This window comes from Mobula birostris, chromosome 9 (assembly GCF_030028105.1).
Source record: "Mobula birostris isolate sMobBir1 chromosome 9, sMobBir1.hap1, whole genome shotgun sequence".
Taxonomy (NCBI): Eukaryota; Metazoa; Chordata; class Chondrichthyes; order Myliobatiformes; family Myliobatidae; genus Mobula; species Mobula birostris.
In genome coordinates this window covers 117,515,873-117,541,099 of record NC_092378.1, presented here as the reverse complement: position 1 = coordinate 117,541,099, position 25,227 = coordinate 117,515,873, and the positions used below count along the sequence as shown (strand labels likewise).

At 38.9% G+C, this 25,227-nt stretch overlaps 1 protein-coding gene across 8 annotated transcripts in view; it reads right to left on the bottom strand.

Moving 5' to 3' along the window:
- smurf1 (SMAD specific E3 ubiquitin protein ligase 1) overlaps window positions 1-25,227 on the bottom strand; it is a 159,033-nt gene that overhangs the window by 47,410 nt on the left and 86,396 nt on the right. For 5 of the 8 annotated variants that reach the window (XM_072268676.1, XM_072268675.1, XM_072268677.1 and 2 more), the window contains exons 4-10: window positions 21,988-22,121; window positions 14,404-14,469; window positions 11,810-11,894; window positions 9,775-10,013; window positions 7,654-7,738; window positions 7,415-7,561; window positions 5,718-5,789 (exon numbers count right to left, since the gene is read on the bottom strand). In XM_072268676.1, coding sequence (XP_072124777.1) covers window positions 5,718-5,789; window positions 7,415-7,561; window positions 7,654-7,738; window positions 9,775-10,013; window positions 11,810-11,894; window positions 14,404-14,469; window positions 21,988-22,121 — 828 coding nt within the window. The remainder of the gene's footprint in view (window positions 1-5,717; window positions 5,790-7,414; window positions 7,562-7,653; window positions 7,739-9,774; window positions 10,014-11,809; window positions 11,895-14,403; window positions 14,470-21,987; window positions 22,122-25,227) is intronic. The other 3 variants (XM_072268680.1, XM_072268683.1, XM_072268679.1) reach the window with 2 other exon arrangements.

The window sequence follows — 25,227 nt, the reverse complement described above, 5'->3', positions numbered from 1 at the left end:
GTTGCCTCACTATAGGAAGGATGTGGAAACCATAGAAAGGGTGCAGAGGAGATTTACAAGGATGTTGCCTGGATTGGGGAGAATGCTTTATGAGAATAGGTTGAGTGAACTCAGCCTTTTTTCCTTGGAGCGACAGAGGATGAGAGGTGACCTGATAAGAGATATATAAGATGATGAGAGAGGCATTGATTGTGTGAATAGTCAGAGGCTTTTTTCCCCAGGGCTGAAAAGGCTAGCATGAGAGGGCACAGTTTTAAGGTGCTTGGAAGTAGGTACAGAGGAGATATCAGGGGTAAATTTTTTTACAGAGAGAATGGCAAGTGTATGGAATGGGCTACCGGCGACGGTGGTGGAGGCAGATACGATAGGATTTTTTAAGAGACTCCTGGACAGGTATATGGAGCTCAGAAAAATAGTGGTTAACCCTAGGTAGTTTCTCAGGCAAGGACATGTTCAGCACAGCTTTGTGGGCTGAATGGCCTGTATTGTGCTGTAGGTTTTCTATGTTTCTATGAATCTACAAGCTGTCACTCCAGAATATTTGATCAGCCTGAAATACGATTCCAACCTGGTCGAAAAAAACATCAATGCAGTTTCTAATGGCCCACACATTATCACTCAGTAGGTCTCCAAGCGGCCAAATACAGCTTGCTGTAACTGTGGTGCGTTGCATTATGCAAGAAACTGCCAATACAAGAAACACATTTGCAATAAATGCCAATACTGTAGTCACAAAGAAGGCTTTTGCCATCCTTCACTGTCTTCCTGCCCAGTGAAACACAAAGGCAAGAAATTTCACAAGCAATTAAAATCTACAAAAGTTTAATGATCACATTCAAAGTTGACTTCGGTCCCAGAAGATGGTACATTTATCAACAATCAGGTAGTCAAGCTACAACTTGATATCAACACATTGGTCTGTCTGCAGTGCATTGGGTTGAACCTTTAGCTGATTGGGGAACTGCACTGCATGGTAAGGCTGAACGGTAACCAAACCAATGGTGTGTGGTTGCCTAACAACCAGCCAGATTTCAATGTTCTTGGCATTGACTAGATGGATAAATTTGATCTCTGGAGCATCCCTCTAGATGAGATCTGTAAGAAGACACTGGCCATTCACATCATGTTAGTCAATGCCATACTACCATCAGTAAATGAGACCATACACCAAACTGTTGGCGGAATTCCACCTCCGTCAGACGCAAAGTCAGCCTACTATCCCAAAAGACCGGTACCATAAGCAACCTTACCCATCATGGAATAAAAGCTAGATTGCTGTGATCAAAGCTGTCAACTTTTCACGTTGGACAGCTCCAGTAATAGTCATTATCAAGAAAGCCAACAGTACAGTGAGATTGTGTGTAGACTTCTCAACTGGTCTCAATGCAGCTCTGGAGACACCAGTACCCATTACCGGTCCCAGCAGATCTTTTAGCAAAATTGAACGGTAGACTGTACTTTGCAAAAATTAGATTTAGCTGAAGCCCACCTCCAGGTAGAAGTGGCAGAAAATTTCCAGGGTCCTCTCACTATTACAACACATAAGGGGTTGTTTTCCTTCCTCCACCTGCCTTTATTAAGGCAGGTCCTTCAATTTTCCAACAGCTTATGGACACCACGCTGACTGCTTACCTCGATAACATCATTGTGATGGGCATAGATCACAGAACTATGCCAACGCCTGGATCGCATTTTGAACAAATTACAAAATTTTGGATTTGCAGAAAATGTAGTCTCCTGATGCCTTTAATCAAGTATCTGGCATTCATCATATTTGAGCGCAGTTGTCGCCCAGATCCCGAAAACATCACTGCTATCAGATGTCAGCACTTTATGATCATTTTTAGGCATCATCACTCATTTCTCCCAGCAATGCACTGGATGAGGGAGCTACTCAATGCCCCACAAGGGTGCACATGGAAATGCTCCAAACAATGCCAACAGGCTTTTCATCAGGTGTAGAATATGCTGTCGTCTGACTTTCTCTTGATATGTTTCAATCCAGAGTTGCCAACTGTCATCACAAGGGATGTATCCAACTACTGGGTGGGAGCCATCATATCACATCTCTATCAACCCTCATGGTTCTGAGAAAGCTGTCATGCATACAGCCAGAACACTGACTGCAGCAGAAAAGATTTAAGGACAAATCGAGAAGGAAGCTCTGCCGTGAAAGAAAATTCCACAAGATGCTTTACGGAACACAATTCACTCTCCTTACTGATTCACCGCTGCTGCTCTTCAAGTCTAAGTAAGGCATCCCAGTGTATACAGCGGTGGGCAATAATGTTATTAGCCTACAATTTTGAAATCAAGTACACATCAACCCACGAACTTGGTCAAACAGATGTCCACTCCACACTTATGAATCGGCAGGTTACTAAGAATGAAGATGCAGTTGTGGATGCGATCTCAATTGATTGCGAAGTCCATCAGGTTGTATCAGATTCTGTTGAAGGTCTTCTAGTCACAGGCAACAAGATCAGAGCAGAAATAGCTGCAGATCCTCTTTTTCAGCGTGTCTCCGGGTAGCTCGTTGACAAATGGCCAGTCAAAGTTGATGAAGGTGTCATACCCCTCTATCGACTTTAGCCAACCAACTGGTGTACCTACCTTGTCTTGGTTGACGCCTATTCCAAATGGCTAGAAGTATTATCTGTGAAGTCACCAATGACAGAGGCTACCATTCAAAGTGGCTGAAGATCAATTCAGTTCACAACAGTCTGCTGCATTCTGCCAGAACAGCAGAATTATCCATATCTGCTCACCCATATCATCCACATCCAACGACCAAGCAGAAAGGTTTGTGGATATCTTCCAACGGTTGTTTCTAAAATCAAGAGAGGAAAGGCATCACCAAGGCTCTGAACATACTTCTGCTGACATATCAAATTACACCATATCCAGACCTCAGAGGGTAGTCCCCAGCTAAAGTGCTTTAGGGAAGAAACCGAGCAGTGTCCAACACTTGAGATAGTGGTTAGTCAGGTGCATAAAGGCAGCCACACAGTTTTGGTTGATAGGTGAAGTCATTTGAGCCCAGAACTGCAGTGTGAGCCAGACTGTATCGCATTGGGAAAGACCCCTGGTTACCAGATCAGACAGTCAAAGAAATAGGAAAATACTCTACAAAGTTGTCATAGATAGATATCGCTGGCTTCACCACATCAACTAGTTGCAGCCACGTGCTCCCGAAGGCAAACAAGTTTGTCCGGTATATCATTAAACAAAGAACTAAATCTTCATCTCCTCTTGGAAGGGTTTGACTTACCTTGACTGAACCAACCACCTGTGCCAGCACAACCATAAGCAGCATTGCAACAAGAAAGTAACAGCCTGCAACCACAAGGAAGGACTGTTTGCCAGCATAAGCTGGTTGTTCCAATCCACATCAAATGACAACACTTGCAGGCTGCCCTCGACATATCATTGGGTGCATTGGTTGTTAACATAAATGACTCATTTCACTGTATCTTCCAATGTACACTTGATAAATAAATGAAACTGAATCTGAATTAGTTCAAGTTGAATTAATTAGTCCTGCATCCTATACGTCCAAGCATTAATAAAATGTGACATCTGTTTTCCACACAAAGAATATGAAGACCAATAAACCGTAGCAAGCTAAACATTCTAACAATAAATCTGTGTACCACAAGTAAGGAATGAAATTATGAATTTCCACCAAGGTATTGGGGTATCTGTCAAAGCAAGGGCAGAGAAGTTGGAAAACTTAAAAGGCTTTACCAACAATCTATTTTCACTTGCTATTAAAATCTATTCCAAAGAAGCCTAAATAAATCAAAAAGGTACAGTTTATACAGATATCCAAATGTTTGGTGTTTTGTAAGCACTCAAAATTTCCAGATACTATGCAGATAATAATCTTGCCCAGAGTTTTACTTTATCAGACAGTATGTTGAATTGGTATTCCTTTTAGTGATTTATCTGTCATTGCATAACTACTTATATTTTGAAGAGTTAGTGGTGAAGAAATTAGCCAAAGAAAAAGTTCTTCAATTCCATTTTTTCATGGTCATAACAGTGCCTTTGCTGTCAATTTCCAAGTCAGAACCTTCAGGTTAAAGTGGTTAACTATCAGACTAGTTTACTTTTATAATTGTGGCTATCACCCCTAATAATAAATAAGACTTGGAGAGGAATGGAGTCTTGAGAAATAAGACATCCACAACTATGAAAATTATGCATAAAGAAGAGTTTCCAACTCATAATTCAGTTGAAAACTACATTATTAGTAAACATAAATTTAGTAAGTTTGTTATTGCATAATAAAACTGCATTTGCTATCATCTTTCTTTTGTTGAATTTTCTGTAATTTTTTTGGTAATTTACTCCTCTCAGGGCTCCTACTCTCTTCCATTCATAACCTTCTTCGTTTGCATACTGCTGCGGCATCTTGAAAGGAAATAAACTAAAAGATGAAGCAAACTGCAATGAAGAGATGAAGGCATGCAAAATTTAAAAAAACATAATTGTTAATTCTTTGCTTTGAGAACTCTGTTCCAAAATGATCTTCTCTTAACTTTCAGACACGCACTATTGATGGATGATTCTCATACTGAAAGAGTCATGCCCTTCGGTACACCAAATCCATGCTGAACATCAGCCATCTTTTCCTCCATTGATTGCATTCTATATTCTACTTATTGTCTACACACCAAGGACAATTTATAGTGCCAATTAACCAACCTACCATGAATTTTCAGAATATGGAAAGAAACTTCAGCAATAAACTCATGTTGTCACAAGGAAAATGTGCAAACTTCACACAAATAGAGCACAGAATCAGGACTGAACTCAGGTCCCTAAGGTGATGGAGCTGATCTATTAGCTACACCACCATGCCAAGCTATTGAAGTATTTAACTTTCCTATCCTAATATTTTACAGTACAATTACTTCATTAAGTCATATTCAGTGGTATCCTGTTAAGTGGTTTCCTGGTATGGACACACCAATGCCTTTGAATAAAAAATCTTAAAAGTTAGCAGATTTGGCCAGGTACAACACGGGTAAAGCCCTTCTAACCACTGTGCATATCTACATGAAATGCTGTTATAGGAAAGCAGCATCCATCATCAGATATCACCATCACCCAGGCCATGCTTTTTTCTGGCTGCTGCCATCAGGTAGAAGGAACAAGAGCCTCTGGATTCACACCACCAGCTTCAAGAGCAGTTACTACCCCATAACTATCAGACTACCCCACAACACTCACTTGTCTATCCATTGAGATGTTCCCACAGCCAACGATCCCACATTAAGGAATCTTTATCTTGTTATCTCATGGTCTCGTTATTTGTTTCTATTGATTTATATTTGCATTTGCACTTCCATCACCTCCCATGGGAAAAAAGTACCAATATAACAGGATGCACAGCTTTTGTGGTGTGGAGATTTCCTCAAGTGCTAATGTCCACAAGTGGTTCATGAAGCGATAGGGCTCTTACTATCAACTCTAAAGCCTTCATAAGGATTATAGGCTTGCACTCAAATAACATGAAACTATAAATTTATCATCACTTCTGTCAGTGGCCATCATTTGGGAAGTGTTGCTGCTGATGCCAACCTAGTGAAATCTCAAGCATTAGAGGCTGACTTAGCCTTACTTCCACTTTCATGAAAACTGAAAAGAAATATATATATATTTAAAAAATCACCAGCTTCAAGTGAAGCTGCCAAGAGATGTGGTAGTACCTGTGTAATGGATCATAGGCCCTGGAAGAAATGTTTGTGGAACTGAACAACAACCTCATCATTTGCTTGTTCCTGAAACAAATCATATTTTACATCACTTATGGATAGGTCTAAGGGGTTGGGCAACCACATTAACTTGGTCATTGATTTAACTCCTTGCAACTTTTCCATGACGAGATGGAAGCTACCAAGCTCAAATGTGGCCATCTTCAAATAGAAAATCTAGTACTGCAAGCTCTAGTTCTTCAAATCAAAGAAACATACTTGTTTTCACGTAATTACAATGTTATTAACTTAACTGAAAATCAATATGACTATTCCCACAGTGAGTTGATCCACAAGTACTCTAAAATTTTGTGGAAACATTAGCATTGACAATAATGTTTTTAGATAATGTGATAAAGACAAGACAAGCTCATTTCAAGCATATTTTCCAAAGTTTAAGAGACCATAACAATCCAGTGGCACTGCACTTGACCATAGACATTGTTCTTTTTAGGAAGGCTATATGACATATAAAAGACAGTTACATAAAACCATGAAGATCACCACACAAACATACGAAAAAAAAAACTGAAGTTGGGAACAGAGGCTACACACAATATTAGAACTTTTTTATATATTTATGTGCTACCATAACTGTCTTTCTTAGGGCTTGTATTTTTATTTTAATAGGTGACAAGTCAAAACACCAACTTAAAAAAATATATTAACTTTTCGTAAACACAAAATAATCTGCAGATGCTGGGGTCAAAGCAACACTCAGAACATGCTGGAGGAACTCAGCAGGTCAGGCAGTATCCGTGGAAACGATCAGTCAACATTTCGGGCCAGAACTCTTTGTCAGGACTGAAGAGGGAAGGGGCAGAGGCCCTAGGCCCTATATTAACTTTTCTCCACTAATAAATTTCTTTTTGATGATAAATGATAGCCATTCAAATTTTACATTTTGTTCTTGAAATGTACCATGTGAATTTCAAAACCCATCTAAAATACTCAAAAATTCCATTTGGTTATGGGAGATTGTGATCAGTGATACACTGAAAACCAAGAAAGAGTGAAAAATAGGTTGAAAATGAAAAGTATGTGATTATGTAAAAGAAAATGTTACCAAAGTTATTCAGTCAGAGGAATTTCACTCCAAAGGTTGTGCTGCTTAGCAAATATTTTATGAATGGTTCCAGTACTTAATCAAGTAGGCAACACTATCTATTAAAAAAAAACTAATGAAATATTGTGACTGAAACGAATCAGTTCTGCTGCTAAACCAATTTCATGGGAGAATGCAAAGTAAGATTACTTCAACTTCCATGTTTGGATAAAGCAGCAATACGAAGCAGCATAAACTCTCCTGCATTAAAAGCATTAAAGTCAGTCTTTGTCACATTGCCTAACACCCCCATTCCACTTATATCAAGGTAGATTCCAAATCTCAGAATTACTTTATCATGTAACTTGTGCAAACAAGGCAAAGCACATTGCATCAACCCATGATCTGGGTATTACTTTGAACTAGCTGTGTTTAGAGACCAAAAGTTGATGCAGCTTAATGACCGAAAAGTTTTAATACTTAAAATGAACTTCCTTTACCAAACACTAAAGAAAACTGGAAATAAGCACCAAATTAAAATAAAATAAAATTTGAAAATAGGCTTATTTATTCCTAACAAAGGTGAATAGTGACTTGAACAACTTACCTCATTATATGATGTAGTCTGGGGTCTGTAAACTGTGTAGTTCGATTGTTGTGATCTACAAAATATATTCTTCCTGACACTGTACTTCTGACTTCCCACCCTGAAGGCAAAGGACCAAGCTCATCATAGTTAAAATTTGTTAAATCTCTGCAAAAACAAATAAATCAAATTAGAATCAGTGGTATTATCTACACAGCAAAAATTTTTCTTCTGTAGTTCTATTAGATTTTGTCAATAACCTTGGTATTCGAGGATCATGCCAAGTGCTGACTCCAGTCTGTGTATGCAGAAAATAAATTTGTCCCTGTACCGTTGTTCGCTGCTCTGAAAACAAGTAGAGAATGATTTAGGATGAAATTTTAATCTCTTTTTATGGAAGCTGTTTCTCAATGAACCAATGCATCCTGCTCAGATACATAGTTCAAATGCACAAAACTTGAATATGTCTTGCTACTCCATTTGTACAATTGTAATTAAATTTACCTAATTTGCTGAAAGGGGAAGATGAGTAGATAATATTATACCTAACTAGCTGATTAAAATTGAGTGTGAAGTTGGTCTCTTTTCCTTTCTTAATATAGGTCTATATAGGAAACCATGCATTATGATTAATTTCAAAATGAAACTTAAGGAACAAAGAAAGGTTGTTTGGTTTAAAATCATAACCAGAAACATCTGTACTCTTAAGTTGTGATTTACTCAAACTAGAAAACATGCACTATATGTAAAGGTGTATTGCAACTTGTGCATCTGCAACAATTAAAACATGTAATTAAGTTTCAAACAAATATGATGTGCAAAAGATGTTATAAACATAATTACTCTGTGCCAAAATTTCCTTTGCAGTTTTAAACTTGTCTCTTTGAATTAATACTACTTCCCCAATTTAATAGTTAAACAAAGTATTTCTTACAATTATATTGATACAAAATTTTAAGCACAGAAATGTCATTTTATTAATTTTATTGCTACTTTAAACAATGTATCATTAATGAAACCAACAACATGTGGTATTTGAAGATTTTTTAAAGAATTAGCATGTTACAGTGAGTGAAAGGTTTCCAAGTGAGTCTATTCATTAACATGCTTCACCTATTGAGCATAAATGAAAGTACAAGATAAGTTTCATACTTAAAAGTAATCTAGGTGGATTTAGCTTCATTAGCACTGATTTCTGCTTTTCGAGACATATTTTTACATTACAGCAAATATACAAAGACTGGTGGGAAATTGGGTTTTGGCAAAATGGGAAAAATTCCTGGTGATGTTTCTAAACTGAGATCCCATAGGAAATTCCAACTCTTACCCTCCCAAGTATTAAAAAAAGTTCAGACTCCAAGGGTAGTCAAAATGTCAGAGTACATATAAATGTTATCAATGGAGCATATTTAAAATAGTCAAATATTTGCCATAAATGTTTAATACAACTTCAGCAGCACAAAGGTGAGAAAGAGGGGAAGATAAAAATTGATCCTTGGGAAACACCCGTGATAACCATTTTGGAAGAAGAGTCATTATTGCATTCCCTGGCTATGACTGAGCAATGATAAATGAAGAATGGATTAGAACTATTTTGCTACTAAGTCAAAGGTGGAAAATGGGCTGGAGAAATTCAAGCAAATACTTCTGGACATAAAAAGAAAAAGTGGAACTACTGGTTGAATTGTCTGGTCCTCACACTTTCCTCAGGCATCTTCAATGCCTAGAATTCACTATCTAAGATTAACTGACATTGGTCTTTATTGGGCTATGGAGAGAAAAGAAATTGTAAATATTGGATGATTTGAAATCAGCCTAGAAAACTGGAATTATACACAATTACCTAATTGTGGAAAAGAGCGGCACAATATTTTGGGAATCATATTTAGTGAAGACTGTAAGTTCAATTTAGAAATACTGCTGTAACGAGACTGCCAAAGGAATTGAGGTTAAAGAATGTGTTTGAATTACAAATCTAGAAGGCCATGGGGCTTCATGAACCCTGAAATGGACTTGAGGAAGTGGGATGTGGACATGGTTACATAGGAAGTGCAAGGTTTAATTTCCTCCTTATCTTAAGATGAATATCATTTATGCAAATAAACCACAAACAGTGATTTTAACCAAGCACTCACCTCAGATAAATGTCTTTTAAGCAAAATTAAATAACTCAGTACAAAATAAATCTTTTGTCTGCTTGAAGTTCAAAAACAGAAACTATGCATTTTTCTTTAGGAATGAGAAAGAAAGATCAATCTGTACCACACTAACACACTTCTAAGGGGCAATTAAATATTGACAATCACAGGGATAGCCATCTGGTACTTAGTATTATTTTCTATATACTACTTAAAAAGAATACAACTGAATCCACACTTTACCATATCCCTCTGGTAGTACAGGAGATTGATGGCTATGAGGCCGGCTCTGTGGCGTGTTCATTTGAACTCGGACACCAAAATTTCGGATTCGCTGTGTTTGCAGTCTCTGATCCTGGTTTTGAGTCTCTATCAATTGGCAGGTTCCTCCACCAGCAGCACCAGTCATGTCTGTAAATGGCACAGTGTCTTCCATTATACAGCTTAGTGGCCTTCCTGGTCCAGAATCCTCAAAAAGTGGCCTGAAATAAAATTATGTACTGTCATTAAAAGCTTAGCATTTAAAATACATCCTTTGCAATATAGTTTATCTTCAAAATGATGAGCATGGCACAATTGCTGACCTAATAAATTACCGTCGATTGCCATTAAGTTGCTTAGTTGCTGAAAGAGTTGAATTAGGAGAAAAAGTGACCAAATATATACTGAATCAATATTTGCATAAGATTCATTGGAGCCACTTTAGAATTTTACTCAGAAACCTTGTTGTAAATAGTTTTAACATAGATGAACACTACAATAACAGAAGTTTAGTCTCAAAAACAATATTGAAGTTTAGTCACAGAAAAACTCAAAATTTAGTGGAAAGCTTTACTTATAAACAGTTCACGTTTAGAAGTATGTTCGGTAGTATGCAAGAAATGCTTGCATAAATCTTACTTGTTGAAATATCAGCTAAAATATCAGTAAGCAAGAACTCTGCAAATAAATGCAGTCCTCATAATCATTGCATCCAATGATTATGAATTTCAACTCATAAATAGAAGTTTTTTTTTGTTGATATTATAAACCAGTATTGAGATTTGAGAAAAGGACATAATACTAAGAGCAATGAGTATTTAATATCATATTAAATAGTAATAATATTCTCCGTTATTCCAATTATGTTACAAAAGTTAATACAAAAATAACAAAACAAACCATGAACTCAATATATCAGGATCTTGTCTCATTTTTATTCAAATTTAACAGACTAAATGCAAGTATAGTTCGACTGGTGCTCATGGTCTGCCTGTTTTACCCTATATAATAACATTTGTATTGAGTTACAATATCTCATTTTTTAATAAGTAGTCAGTTTAAAATAATTTCTAAGCTTCTGTTTGGTTTTCTTTCTGAAGGTGCTGATTACTTTTTACTTTGTGCCAAATGAATAGTGGCATAAATGCCATAATAATTTATGGACCATTAAGAACAATTTGGCAGTTGAGTACCCAGAGCTCCAACTACAAGAGTCAAAGCACCAGGTTAACAATAAGAAATAAGGTAGATCAAATCACTAAACATAAAACCCACTATGAATGTACATAGATATCTGACATATGTTTGTGTACGAAAATTAAAGGAACCATAGTTTTAGTTTCAAATCCAAGTAATCTCCATCCCCTAGCCAAAAGATGCAAGGCTTGACCATTTGTGACAAATTGCTTTAATATAACTATTAACTTGGTGTCCATTGTACCATAGTCTTCCAAGCCAAAATCCTTGTTGCACCACAGAAACCCAGGTATGCCGGAATCAGTGGTTAAAAACTTGCAGCATTTTGAGATCTCTATTCTGCTGAGTAATCAAAAATGAAAAAGAAGTGTTTTTCCTTTAGTCCACTGTTCAACTGTTCACTTTACATTTGCTGCAACATACAAAAAAAAATACTATATAAAGACCTTATTGAATATTTCTCTGGATTACCATTAGATGCGATGCATCCAAATAAAAACTAATTTAGAATCTTTTCAAGCATTTTTCAGTTTGGTTACTTTATTTGAGAAATACTGAAAGTTGAACTTAGCTAGCTGTTTCAAAGAACTGTGTGTAAACAACTCATAGGCTGGGAACCTATAAATATTGAATATTGTATAAACCATGAATATTATACCATTTACTGGAAAGGCATATTTTTCAAGTAGAAATGCTTTGAGCACACCATATGAAGTTTTAATATGATTAGCCTATGCTGGTCCAAATACATCTTGACATTCAAATTCTTAGTAAAATTTGTTCCAAACAGCAGTTCAAAGAAGGAGAGTCATTAACTCACCCCTCTGGAAGATCATTATCCAATATTCCTCTGCAATCGACAACAGGACCACCCATTCCTATTCGATCTCGAGTTTGTAAACTTACTGAAAACAAAATCACAAAACCCATGTTTATCCCTGTTATTCGAAGTTACACAATTAGAAGTTTGCACATATTCTTAAAGCATCAAAATACATTGTATATCGCAAATAATATACTTTCACTGGAAATGTAATAAGGCTGTGATCTACTGAACACAATGATAGTCTATAAGACCATAACACCTTTAGATATACGAGCAGAATTAGGCCATTTGGCCCACTGAGTCTACTCTACCAGTTGATCATGTCTGATACATTTTTCTCTCAACATCGTTCTCCTGCCTTCTCCCCATAACCTTTTACCACCTGACATATCAAAAATCTACCAACCTCCGGCTTTAATACACCCAATGACTTGACCTCCACAGACACCTGCAGCAATAAATTACAGATTCACCATCCTCTCGCTAAACAAATTCCTCCTCATCTCTGTTCTAAATGGGTGTCCCTCTATTCTGAAATTGTGCCCTCTGGTCCTAGATTCCCCACTATAGCAAACTTCCTCTCCACACCCAGTCTATCTAGGCCTTTTAACATTCAACATATTTCAATGAGATTTCCCCCCCCCCCCCCATTCTTCTAAATTGCAGTGAGTACAGACCCAGAGCCATCAAATGCTCCTTAGATAATAAGCATTTCATTTGAGGAATATTTTTGTGAACCTCCTTTGAACCCTCTCCAATGTCAGCACAACCTTTCTTAGATAAGGGACTCAAAACAGTAGTCCTTTGACAAAGACTTTTAGAGGGGTGATGAGGATTTTTATCATGTAGTTGTGGTTGGGATCTGGAACTCAATGCTTGGATGGCTGGTAATAACAGAAGTACCCACCACATTTAAGAAGCTGATGATAGCCATATCCTACTGCTGAAAAGAGGGCAATTATACTATGATTCCATGATAAAGTGAGGCATAATCCTATACTCCATGAGTGGTGTTTTCCAGAGATTACTGCAGTATTAGCTTGGAGACCTCGACTGATTTTCCCCATTCTTCAACACATAACATTGAAGTTAATTCAGCCCTCCAACTACTATCCAAGTGGCAATCAATTAATTTAGTACAACTAGAATTGTTTTTGTAGCTAACATTACAATATATGCTGCCTCTGCTTATTATAAAATGATCAAACTTTAAGCATATTAGCATTTGCATTTACATTTAATTAAAAAAGTCAAAGTGGAACAGAAGCTGGCACTCAACTGATTAAATTTTAATAATCATTCAACTAAGTTATTGCTTACTTCATTTACCTTCCACTGGTTTTCTCTTTCTGAATACCCCTCCTTCAAATAAAATCTATCAATTGCAGTTTTGAAATTTTTATTTAATCTAGCCTCAACATTTTTGAATGGGTAATGTTGCAGATCTTTGTTACCATGTGCTTCCCTTGTTCACACCTGCACAGCAACTCTAATTATAAAACATTTTCTCCTTTCTCTCTTTGCCCAAGAGAAACAAACTTCAAACACTTTTTGGGAAAAGAAAATAGAAGTAGCTTTGATGCATTGGTTTGATAGCAGAATGAATGTACAGCATGTAGCTGTTCAGTAAACAGAAACTCTATTTTATGGAATTCACAGATTACTGCCAAAAATTTTGAGACAAGGAATAAAAATTTGCTCCTAAGGAACTTAAGTGTAAAAAAAATTGAATAAACTCAAAATAAGAAAGAAGCACATTTGCTCAGTTTTTGAAGGATTTGTGTCATGGAATGCAAACTCTCCGTAACATGACCATTGTATGGTAACAATTTGAAGATACTTCGAATTAAATCAATCAGGAAAAGATATGAACTGCATTTAGAACATAAGAACACAGAACATGGAACAGCATAACACAGGAACAGGCTCTTTGGCCCACAATGGCTGTGCAGAGTACGATGCCAAATGAAACAAATCTCTTTTGCCTACATGTGATCGCTATCCTTCCATTCGCTGTACATTCCTGTGCCTATCTAAAAGCCTCCTGAATGCTTTTATATATGCTGTATATTTTTTATAAATGTTTATCTCTGAAATAAAAGAAACATATTCTTTCTTATTCACCTATCAAATGCCTCACTGATTTTAAACATTTCATTCTGATCACTTAACCTTCAATATTAAAGCAAGACAAACTTACATAACCTGACTTAATTAGTTAACTCTTTGATTCCCCCTCATCTGTACTATTCAGAAGGCAGGATCAGAACATGGTAAATAAAACATGTCAAGCGTGTTAACTTTACCTATTTAGAATAAAGTTCAACACTGTAAATACTTATGACATAAAGATAACCAGTGCCAAAGATGCTGAAACACAAAGATGTTGCCCCTCTCAAGACTATCATGAAGTTCTCTGAAGTAGGAAGAAATACAACGTGCACCACCAATAATAAAAGGTAAGTGAGATGCTCAATATATAGGTCACCAACTAGGTATCACCACCTAATCTATAAAGGAACATTTAGTCTACAAATAATTTTTCAGTAAACATGGACCTGAACTTGAATATTTAATTAAGACCTTACCAACTATTTGTCCTCTTATGGTATCGCTGTCTGTGGGATTGAGTTTGCATAGATCCAATCGCTGATCTGGCAAAAAAGGATGTAATATTACCTGAACTGCTTAAACACATCAAATGATAGAAGTATACCCTAAAAACATTATTCTTTATATAGGAAAAGTGGCTTTTTATATATTTTTATAATATTCAGCCGAAAGTTTAAATCAAAGTTATGAGACCAAGCCAATAAAGTGAAATCATGAAGCCAAGAAGCCCGTTATAGGCTTTTAAGCTCACTGGAATTCAACAAGGAAGATGGGTGCCGTGGTCAAATTACCAAAAATATTAGTGCAAAATTTCCAATTGATTAATGCCGTCTGACCAGCAGTGCAACACAGACTCCCCTTTTATACCTGCCACTGTCATGCCTGAAACTTCTATACCATAGAGACAGAGCTGCCAGTCCTGTCCTTTTCTCAACCATGTTTCCATGATCGCAACAATATCATAATCCCATGTGCAGATCCATGCTCCCAGTTCCTTGTATTATAATGTATATGTAGTTAAGCCTACAAGCCCTCTCATGTTTTCTTACCTCTCTGCCTACTCTACCCACTGGACCTTCCTGTTTTGTTTTCTATATATGATTCTAACACCTAACTGCTACACTATGATTCTGAGTTCCAGTCCCTGCCTCAACAGTGTGGTCAAATTGGTCAAACAACATTGGTGCTGATTGTGTAGTAATTCTACCTAATTTTCTCAGGCAGACAAATGCTCTATCTTCAAACTGAGGGCAATGATGAATTTCATTATCAACATTTGAATTATGATGTGTAGTAAGTTTGGAGCCAACACAAAGACTGATGGACTGTGAACAGTGAAATGTTAGATGAAATTTAATCCAGACAAGATTGAGATGTTGCACTTTGAGAGGTCAAATGTAAGAAGAATGTATACAATTCATGGCAGGACCCTTAACACACGAATGCAGAGATCTTTGGGTCCAAGTCCACAGCTCACTGAAAGTGGCCATGTAGTAGACAGGGAGGTAAAGAAGACACATAAAATGTTAGCCTTCATTAGTTGGGGCACTGAGCATAAGAATAAGAAAGTCATGTTGCAGTTATATAAAAACCTAGTTAGACTGAACTTGGAGCATTGTGTTCCATTCTGGTTGCCTCATTATATGAAGAATGTGAAGACATTGAAGAGAATGCAGAGAAGGTTAACCAGGATGCTGCCTGGATTAGTTGCTATGGACTATAAGGAGAGGTTGGACAAACCTGGGTCATTTTCTCTGAAGAATTGGAGGCTGAGGGGAGACCTGACATAAGTTTACAAAATTATGAGAGACATAGATAGGGTAGACAGTTAAAACCTCTAGAAAAGTCAAATACTAGTGGACGTATATTTAAGGTGACATGGGAAAAACTTTAAAGGACATGTACAGGGCATTTTTATTTTTATTTTTATTTTGCATAGAGTGGTAGGTGCCTGGAATGTGCTACCAGGGGCAATAGTGGAAGCAGATACAATAATGGCATTTAAGACGGTTTTAAATACACATGAATATGCAGGGAATAGAAAGATATGGATTGTATGCAGACAGAAGAGATTAAGTTTAATTTGGCATCATGTTTAGCACAAACATAACTGGCCAGAGGACAAGAATGTACTGCTGAGGTTTTGATAGGCATTAGCCAAGCCACATTTGGAATATCATGTTTTTGCTGGCCCTGCAGAGGAACCAGAAAGGATTATCCAGGAATGAAACTCGTAACATATGAGGAGGGTTTGATATCTCTGGGTCTGTATCGATGGATTCAGAAGGCTGGGGTGGGGGGAGAGGGGAAGGTGGAATTTCACTGAAACCTACCGGATACCAAAAGGCCAAGACAGAGTGGACCTGGAGAGGATACTTCCATTAGTAGAAGAATCTAGAAACCAAGTGTAGAGCCTAAGAATAAATGGACGCCCCTTTAAAATTGAGTTATGGAGGAACTTGTTCAACAAGAGTGCGGTAAATCTGTGGAGCTCGTTGCTGCAAAGGGCTGGAGGCCAAGTCTTTGGTACATTTAAGGCACAGATTGATAGGTTCTTGATTGGCAAGGAGATTAAGCATTAAAATAAGAAGGCCAGATAATGAAGTTGAAAAAAATCCACATGATTGAATGGCGGAGCAGTCTTGATGGGCCAAATGGCCAAATTCTACTCCTATAATGTATGGTCTTATGATCTTATGACCTAAGAGCCTGTTCCTGTTCTGTACTATTCTATGTTTTTCTTTACTGAGAGGTGAATCCTGAGGTGTGAGACATTGTCCACAGGATAAAGAATTTCTAGATTTTCCTCATGAAACTTTATTTTCAAAAGGCAATGTTATACAGTGAGGACATACCAGTAAAGGACCTCTGTCTGTGAAAGTGTAAAGCTCAATCTGCTGTATCCTTCTATGAAGGAGTCGATGATGACTTGGAGCTTGACTACTGAATAAGTGTAAAATGAAGCACTGTCTGATTGCTGCTTCATGATTTCTGAAGTTCGATTGACTTTGCTCCTGGACTGAGGGTGACGAAGATTGAAACAGTTTGTAATGAGTCAGCATGCTCCGGAACCACCTTTGCTATCATGGAAAGCATCAGGACTGGATGGTATCCCTGGCTATGTCCTTAGATCCTGTGCAGATCAGCTGGCAGGAATATTTTCAGACATTTTTTTTACTCTCACCACTTCCATCTGTAGTTCGCACCTGTTTTATGAAAAACACTACCATCCTGATATCCAAGAAAAACAAGATTATGTGCCTAAACAACCAACCCCAATAGATCTGACATACGTTATAATAAAACGCTTCAAGAGGTTGGTCATGGAATACGTTAACCTGGGAGACATCTCCCTCTGCAGGGGATCCTTGAACTTCCTGACCAACAGACTACCATCAGCAAGGACAGGCAGCAATTCCTCTGCCACAATCATTCTAAGCACTAGTACACTACAAGGTTGCATCTTCAGCCTTCTGCTCTAATCCTTGTACACTAATAATTGCTTTAACTCTATCGGCAAGTTTGTAAATGACACCATAGTGGGGTCTATCTCAAATAATAATGATTTGGAGTACAAAGAGATAGAGAGCTTAGTAACATGGTGTCAAGACAACAACCTTTCCCTCAATGTCAGCCAAACAAAAGAACTGGTCATTGAATTCAGAAAGAAGTGCACATGTTCCTGTCTACCTCAACACTGTTGAGGTTGAGAGAGTTGACAGCTTCAGGTTCTTCAGAGTGAACATCACCGTTAGCCAGTCCCTGTTCAACCATGTAGGCGTCATGGCCGAGAAAGCTCACCAATGCTTCTATTTACTCAGGAGTCTAAAAAAAATTTTGGCATGTACCAATCGACCTTGACCAATTTTTACTGATGCACCACATAAACTCTCCTACCTGGATTTTTAATAACTTGGTATGACAGCTGCTCTGTATGTGACCAAAAGAAACTGCAAAGTTGGGAGCACAGCTCAGCAAACTTGGAATCCAACCTCCCCTCTATGGACTTGTCTGTACTTCTCACTGCCTCAATAAAGCAGCCAGCATAATCAAAGATCCCACCCACCCCAGACATTCTCTCTTTTTGCCTCTCAAAATCCTGAAACCCAGGCTCAAGGGCAGCTTCTATCCCACTGCTATCAGACTCTTAAATGGACCTCTGGTACAATAAGATGGACTCCTCGCCTCATAATCTACCCTGTTATGATGTTGCACCTTATTGTTTACCTGCACTGCACTTTCTCTGTGGCTTCTATGCTTTATTCTGCATTGTTATTATTTTACCTTGTTTTACTTCAGTGCACTGTTTAATGATCTGATCTGAATGAACAGTATGCAAGAAAAGCTTTTCACTGTATCTCAGAACAAGTGACAATAATAAACTAATTCCAGCTCCAAAAATTCCAATTCCAAATGTTGAAGATTATCCTGGAAATTCTGTCCATTAGTTCCACTGCAGTGAAATATCTTTTAGGAGGATAATAAATCTTGCTTGGCATGAGTTTGCACGGAAATTGAATACATTATGGGCCCATTGTTTAGGTTCCTAGCTTGTATGCAATTGTGATGCATATTTAAATTGGAGATGAGTTTCTGTGTGGCGCCAAGTTGGAGGGGAATGCTGCACAATCCTTTCTGAATGACAGAATCAAGGGGTTCATTGAAGTCACAAAAGGCCTTCGTTAGTGGTCAGTGCTGCTGTCTGCATTTCTCCTGGAGCTGTTGTGTGTTGAAGATTATATCTGTTGCTTTCTGGATGGATGCAATCCAGGGAGCAGCACTCTAGCTCCTAGGACGAGATGGTTGAGGGAGGACCACGATGATAATTTTTGATGTGACAGTCAACAAAAGGACTTTTCTACTGTATTAATACTACAATGGATTTGCTGTTTAACCCAGAAGTCCAAATATATCTTTCAGGCAAAAGCATGAAGCAACAAAAGTGGTCTTGCCAATGTAACGCATACAACATGCTGGAGGAACTCAGCAGGTCAGGCAGCATCTATGGAAAGGATAACACAAAATAATCTGCAGATGCTGTTGTCAAAGGAACACTCACAGTGCGCTGGAGGAACTCAGCAGGTCAGTCAGCATCAGTTGAAAAGATTAGTCGACGTTTCAGGCCAAAACCCTTCGTCAGGACTGAAGGAAGAACTTTGGGGAGGGTTTGAAGAATGCTGGTAGTTGAAAAAAACCGTAATTTTAAAGACAAAGGGGAGGGGGGGAGGGGAAGCAGGGAGGTGATTGGCAGGAGAACAATGCGCAGTAGTAGGAGGCGGAACTATGAGGGAGGTGATGTGAAATAGGGATAGAGGAAGGGAGGGGGAGGGAATTACCGGAGGCTGGAGAATTCTATGTTCATATCAAGGGGCTGGAGACTACTTAGACGGTATATGAGGTGTTGCTCCTCCAACCTGAGTTTAGCTTCATCATAGCAGTAGAGGAGGCCATGTATGGATATATCTGAATGGGAGTGGGAAGCAGAGTTGAAGTGGGTGGCTACCGGGAGATCCTGTCTGTTGTGGCGGACGGAGTGGAGGTGCTCGACGAAGCGGTCCCCCAATCTGCGTCGGGTTTCACCGATGTAGAGGAGGCCGCACCAGGAGCACCGGTTGCAATAGATGACCCGAACAGATTCGCAAGTGCAGTGTTGTCTCATCTGGAAGGACTGTTTGGGGCCCTGAATGGTGGCAAGAGAGGAGGTGTAGGGACAGGTGTAGCACTTACGCTTACAGGCACACCATGCGCTGGAGGAACTCAGCAGGTCAGTCAGCATGACATACATTGATACCTTCGATACATTGACGACTACATTGGTGCTGCTTCCTGCACCCATGCTGACCTCGTCAATTTCATCGACTTTACTGCAAACTTCCACCCAGACCTCAAATTCACTTGGTCTATCTCTGACAGTTCTCTCCCCTTTCTCGATGTCTTGGTCTCCATCTCTGGAGACAGACTGTCCACTGACATTTTCTACAAGCCCACTGACTCTCATAACTACCTCGACTATACCTCCTCCAACCCCGCCACAGGCAAAAATGCCATTCCCTATTCCCAGTTCCTCCATCTCCGCCACCTCTGCTCCCATGATGAGGCCTTCCATTCCAGGACATCTCAAATGTCCTCTTTCTTTAAGGATCGTGGTTTCCCTTCTACAGTGATCAATGATGCCCTCACCCACATCTCCTCCATTTCCCGCACTTCGGCCCTCACCCCATCTTCCCGCCACCACAACAGGGACAGAGTTCCCCTCGTCCTCACCTACCACCCCACCAGCCTCCGGATCCAGCACATTATCCTCCGCAACTTCCACCACCTTCAACAGGACCCCACCACTAAGCACATCTTTCCCTCTCCACCCCTCTCCGCTTTCCGCAGGGATCGATCCTTCCGTGACTCACTTAACTGCACTTCCATCCCCACGGATCTCCCACCCGGCACTTATCCCTGTAAGCGTAAGTGCTACACCTGTCCCTACACCTCCTCTCTTGCTACCATTCAGGGCCCCAAACAGTCCTTCCAGGTGAGGCAACACTGCACTTGCGAATCTGTTGGGGTCATCTATTGCATCCGGTGCTCCTGGTGCGGCCTCCTCTACATCGGTGAAACCCGACACAGATTGGGGGACCGCTTCGTTGAGCACCTCCACTCCGTCTGCCACAACAGACAGGATCTCCCGGTAGCCACCCACTTCAACTCTTTGCTTCCCATTCCCATTCAGGTATGTCCATACATGGCCTCCTCTACTGCCATGATGAAGCTAAACTCAGGTTGGAGGAGCAACACCTCATATACTGTCTAGGTAGTCTCCAGCCCCTTGGTATGAACATAGAATTCTCCAACTTCCGGTAATTCCCTCCCCCTCCCTATTTCACATCACCTCCCTCATAGTTCCGCCTCCTTCTACTACTGCACATTGTTCTCCTGCCAATCACCTCCCTGCTTCCCTTCCCCCACCCCTTTGTCTTTCAAATTACTGTTTTTTTCAACTACCAGCATTCTTCAAACCCTCCCCAAAGTTCTTCCTTCAGTCCTGACGAAGGGTTTCGGCCCAAAACGTCGACTAATCTTTTCAACTGATGCTGACTGACCCGCTGAATTCCTCCAGCGCATTGTGAGTGTATCTATGGAAAGGAACAAACAGTTGTTATTTCAGGTTGAGACCCTTCATCCGGACTGTGTTTATATGGTCTTGTCAATGTCACCCATACCCCAAAAACCAATACCTTGTCTTAAATTTTAAAAAGCTGTTAAAATTTTACTTCAGAATGTTAAGCATGTAATTGAGGGTGACACTTCAGTGCAATTTGAAAGTACACATGTTGTAAACATCATCTATTAGGTAATAATGGTTTTGAGGTAGATGGAAAATTTTTCCTGGAATATTTTGAAGGAGAAATGGTGTTCTAATTCCTTTCCATTGTTTAACTCTTAAACAACACCACCACAAAAAAATTATTAACATTACTGTTTAACAGTGTTAGCTGTTGACAGATTTGTTGCCATTTTTCTCCACATCACAATAGTGATTAGCTGTTAAAAAATTGCTTGGAACTGTCTGAACACAATGTTCTGAACGCAGTATATAAACTTCTCTTTCTCTCCCAAAGGAATTTCATCGCAACATGAATCACAATCACAAAACTGGCAGGAAGAGCAAACAAGCATTCCAATGAAATTTTTTGAATACTGATAAAAATTGGTGAGGAGATGCACCCTCTTCTCCATTGGAATATTTTGCAATCACAAAGTCCCTAAACTAACCCAGGATACAATGATATTTTTTGTCACAAGTATCCGATTACTCTCAATGCTGCAAAATTTTGAAAAGTGAAAAGAAAGTTGCTGTCAGCACACAGCTTATTTTGGCATGGCAAATAATGACATTTTGTGCTAGCAACTACATATTCTTCAGTGAAATATGAATCAAATGATGAGGGTATACCAAGACAATCAAAGATATATCCACTGTAGTAGCTTTCATCCACCATCACAACTGAATAACAATTTTTCCTTAAATATCTGCTTAAAAATAAATCAAGAAATAGACTACATACAGCCAGTATCCTTTAATCTACTGATGGCATTTGATAGCAGCCGAACACAACCCAGGAAGCCAGCTCCCTGTTTTTTATGTATTTTCTTGTGATTCCATATGCTTATCGTAATTGAGTCTGCTTTTCCAATGTACCTAAAAGATAAGAAGTTATCAGTATTAAAACAAAATAGCACCACAGACACAGATACAAGAACCAAATCTCCATTTGTACAACTGACTAACATTTTACATTTTCTCTGTTGCCGTGGAAGCAGCTGACACTAATTTGGTAATAGGACAGGGATAGAGATAAAACATTATGGAGATAAAACATATGAACTAAGGGGTAAAAATAGACAGCCACAAAGTCATACAGCATGGCAACAGGCCTTTCAGCCCAACTTCCAACTACTTCTAGTAGCTCATTCCAAATACACGACACCTTTTGCGTCAAGAGGCTGCCCCTGATATCCTTTTTAAATGTTTTGCCTGTGATTTTAAGAGGCGTGCCTTAGTCTTTCTGAAGAACAAAAGATCAGATTAGGGAAATGCCAAACAGACCAAGCTGGACTGGAGTACAAGAAAAAACACACAAGTAGCAGAAACTCAAGCTTGCACTGTTACTCAATACGAGGGGTGATTGAGAAGTCCGTGGACTAAGGTAGAAGGAGACATTCAATGTGTGGGTTAATTGATAAGTTCATGGCCTAAGGTAGAAGGAGATGAGTTATTAACTTCAAACTTTCTGCATCATCACTCAAAGAGTTCAACTGGACGTGCATGTAACGAGAGCATCTTGGACCTCCAGGTGGTCCACAGCAGGGGTGATTGCTAAGTTCATGGTCTAAGGTAGAACAAGATGAGTTATACAGTTCTTCTTACATGCACGTGCAGTTCAACTCTTTGAGATGAACTTTGTGATGTGGGAAAACTATCTTTAGAAATCTGTTATGTCAAGTCCACTCAGAATCTGCTATGCCTTGATGAGATCACTTCTTCATAAATCCAGTAAGATTACTCAAGATTCAATCTCTCTTCATGCAAAAACCTTCTCGTTGCAAAATCAATTTTGTGAATTAAATTTCAGAACCTCCAAAGCAAGTATGTTCTTAAAATAAGGGAATCAAAATACTACATGTTATTCCAAACATGGTCTCGCCAACGACTCCAGTAAGACTTTGTTCCTTTGATACTTTAAATTCCTTGCAGTAAAAGCCAAGACAACATCTGTCTTATTTGTCATTTATACATGCTTATTTTCCCACAAACCAAAACCCTAAAATTTCTTAGTAACCAAGTGATTCACTTTATTAGTAAGAATGAATGGCATAAAGCCCTCATAGCTGCAAGAAAAAAGGAATGCAGAGTGTAACAGCACACATTTAAGGCAAAATTTGCAGATGATATGAAAATAGGTGGAGGGATAGTTACTGCTGAGGAAGCAATGCGATTGCAGCAGGACTTAGACAAATTGGAAGAATGGGTATAAAAACGGTAGATCGAATACAATGTTGGGAAATGTATGACAATGGATTTTGGTAAAAGGAACAATAATACAGATAATTATCTAAATGGGGAGAAAGTTCAAGCATCAGAGGTGCAAAGGGACATAGAAGTCCTCGTGCAAGACTCTCAGAAGATTAATTTACAGATTGAGTCTGTGGTAAAGAAGGCAAATGCAATGTTGGGATTCTATTTCAAGGAGAATAGAATATAAAAGCAAGGAGATAATGCTGATTCTTTATAAGACATTTGTCAGGCCGCACTTGAGTACTGTCAGCCATTCTGGGGCCCCATCACTCAAAACGGATGTGTTGTCATTGGATAAAGTCCAGAAGAGGTTCACGAGGATGATTCCAGGAATGAAGGGGTTAACATATGAGGAGCAATTAGCAATTTTGTGCCTGTACTCACTGGAATGTAGAAGAATGTAGGGTGGGGAGGGGGGAATTGAAACCTACTGAATATTGAAAGGACTAGATAAAGTGGATGTGGAGAGGGCATTTCCTATGGTGGAGGTATCTAGAATGAGACAGCACAGCCCCAAAATTGAGCAGCGACCTTTCAGAACAGAGGTAAGGAGGAATTTTCTTAGCTAGAGAGTAGTGAATGTGTGGAATCTGAATGGAAGAAGATGAATCTCAGGGAGAAGGCACCTAATCTATCACTCAGGGATCCATAAAGCAATTATATTGTGTACTTTGGAAAATATTCCATTAAAATTAAAGATAGTCAAAATATGAATAGAAAATATATTGACTACACATAAACTACATCTTCATCCCTACATCAAGGTCTGTCATTGGCCAAATATATTAATACTATCGTCACTGTATTTTATTGTGCAAATCATTATTTTACATGGATGAAGAAGAATTACTTCTAATTCAAATGTGCATTCTTTTATTTCTGTATGTAACCTGAAATATTTGTTATAATATTGTCACTGAATTGCCTACTGCAACAAGTATCTTGAACTCATTCCTGATTGATACATTCAATACAGACTAATGCCTGCGGAACCTTTGGTGACAAGTTCCAAACTACACATAACCCGTTTCTCTCCAACAGTCGCCTGCATAAATGCCATTAGATTTAGATTCAACTTTATTGTCATTGTGCCAAGTACAGATACAAAGCCAATGAAATGCAGTTAGCATCTGACCAGAAATGCAAAGAATAGTGTTATTTACAAAATAACTGCGAATAAAAAGTAAGTGCTACAGCACACAAATATAAAAGTACTGAGACAGTACAATATGGGTGCAATACTACTTAGTGCTGTGATGTGAGGTTCAGCAGGGTCACAGCCTCAGGGATGAAGCTCTTCCTGTGCCTGCCGGTGCAGGAGCAAAGGCTCCTGTAGCGCCTACCAGATGTGAGGAGAGTAAAAAGTTCATGGTTAGGGTGAGATGCATCCTTGATAATACTTTTCGCCCTGCCAAGGCAGTGTTTATGGTAGATGTTCTCAATGGTGGGCAGTTGGGTGCTGATAATCTGCTGGGCAGTTTTCACCACACGCTGGAGTGCTTTGCGGTCCAATATGGGACAATTGCCATACCACACTGAGATGCAGTTGGTGAGTATGCTCTCAATGGTGCAGCGGTAAAAGTCCATCAGTATCCTGGGACAGAGGTGAGCTTTCTTGATGCTCTGCAGGAAATAAAGGCACTGTTGTGCTTTTTTGACCAGGATGTAGGAGTTCAGGGACGAAGTGAGATCCTCGGAAATGTGGACACCAAGGAATTTACAGATTGAT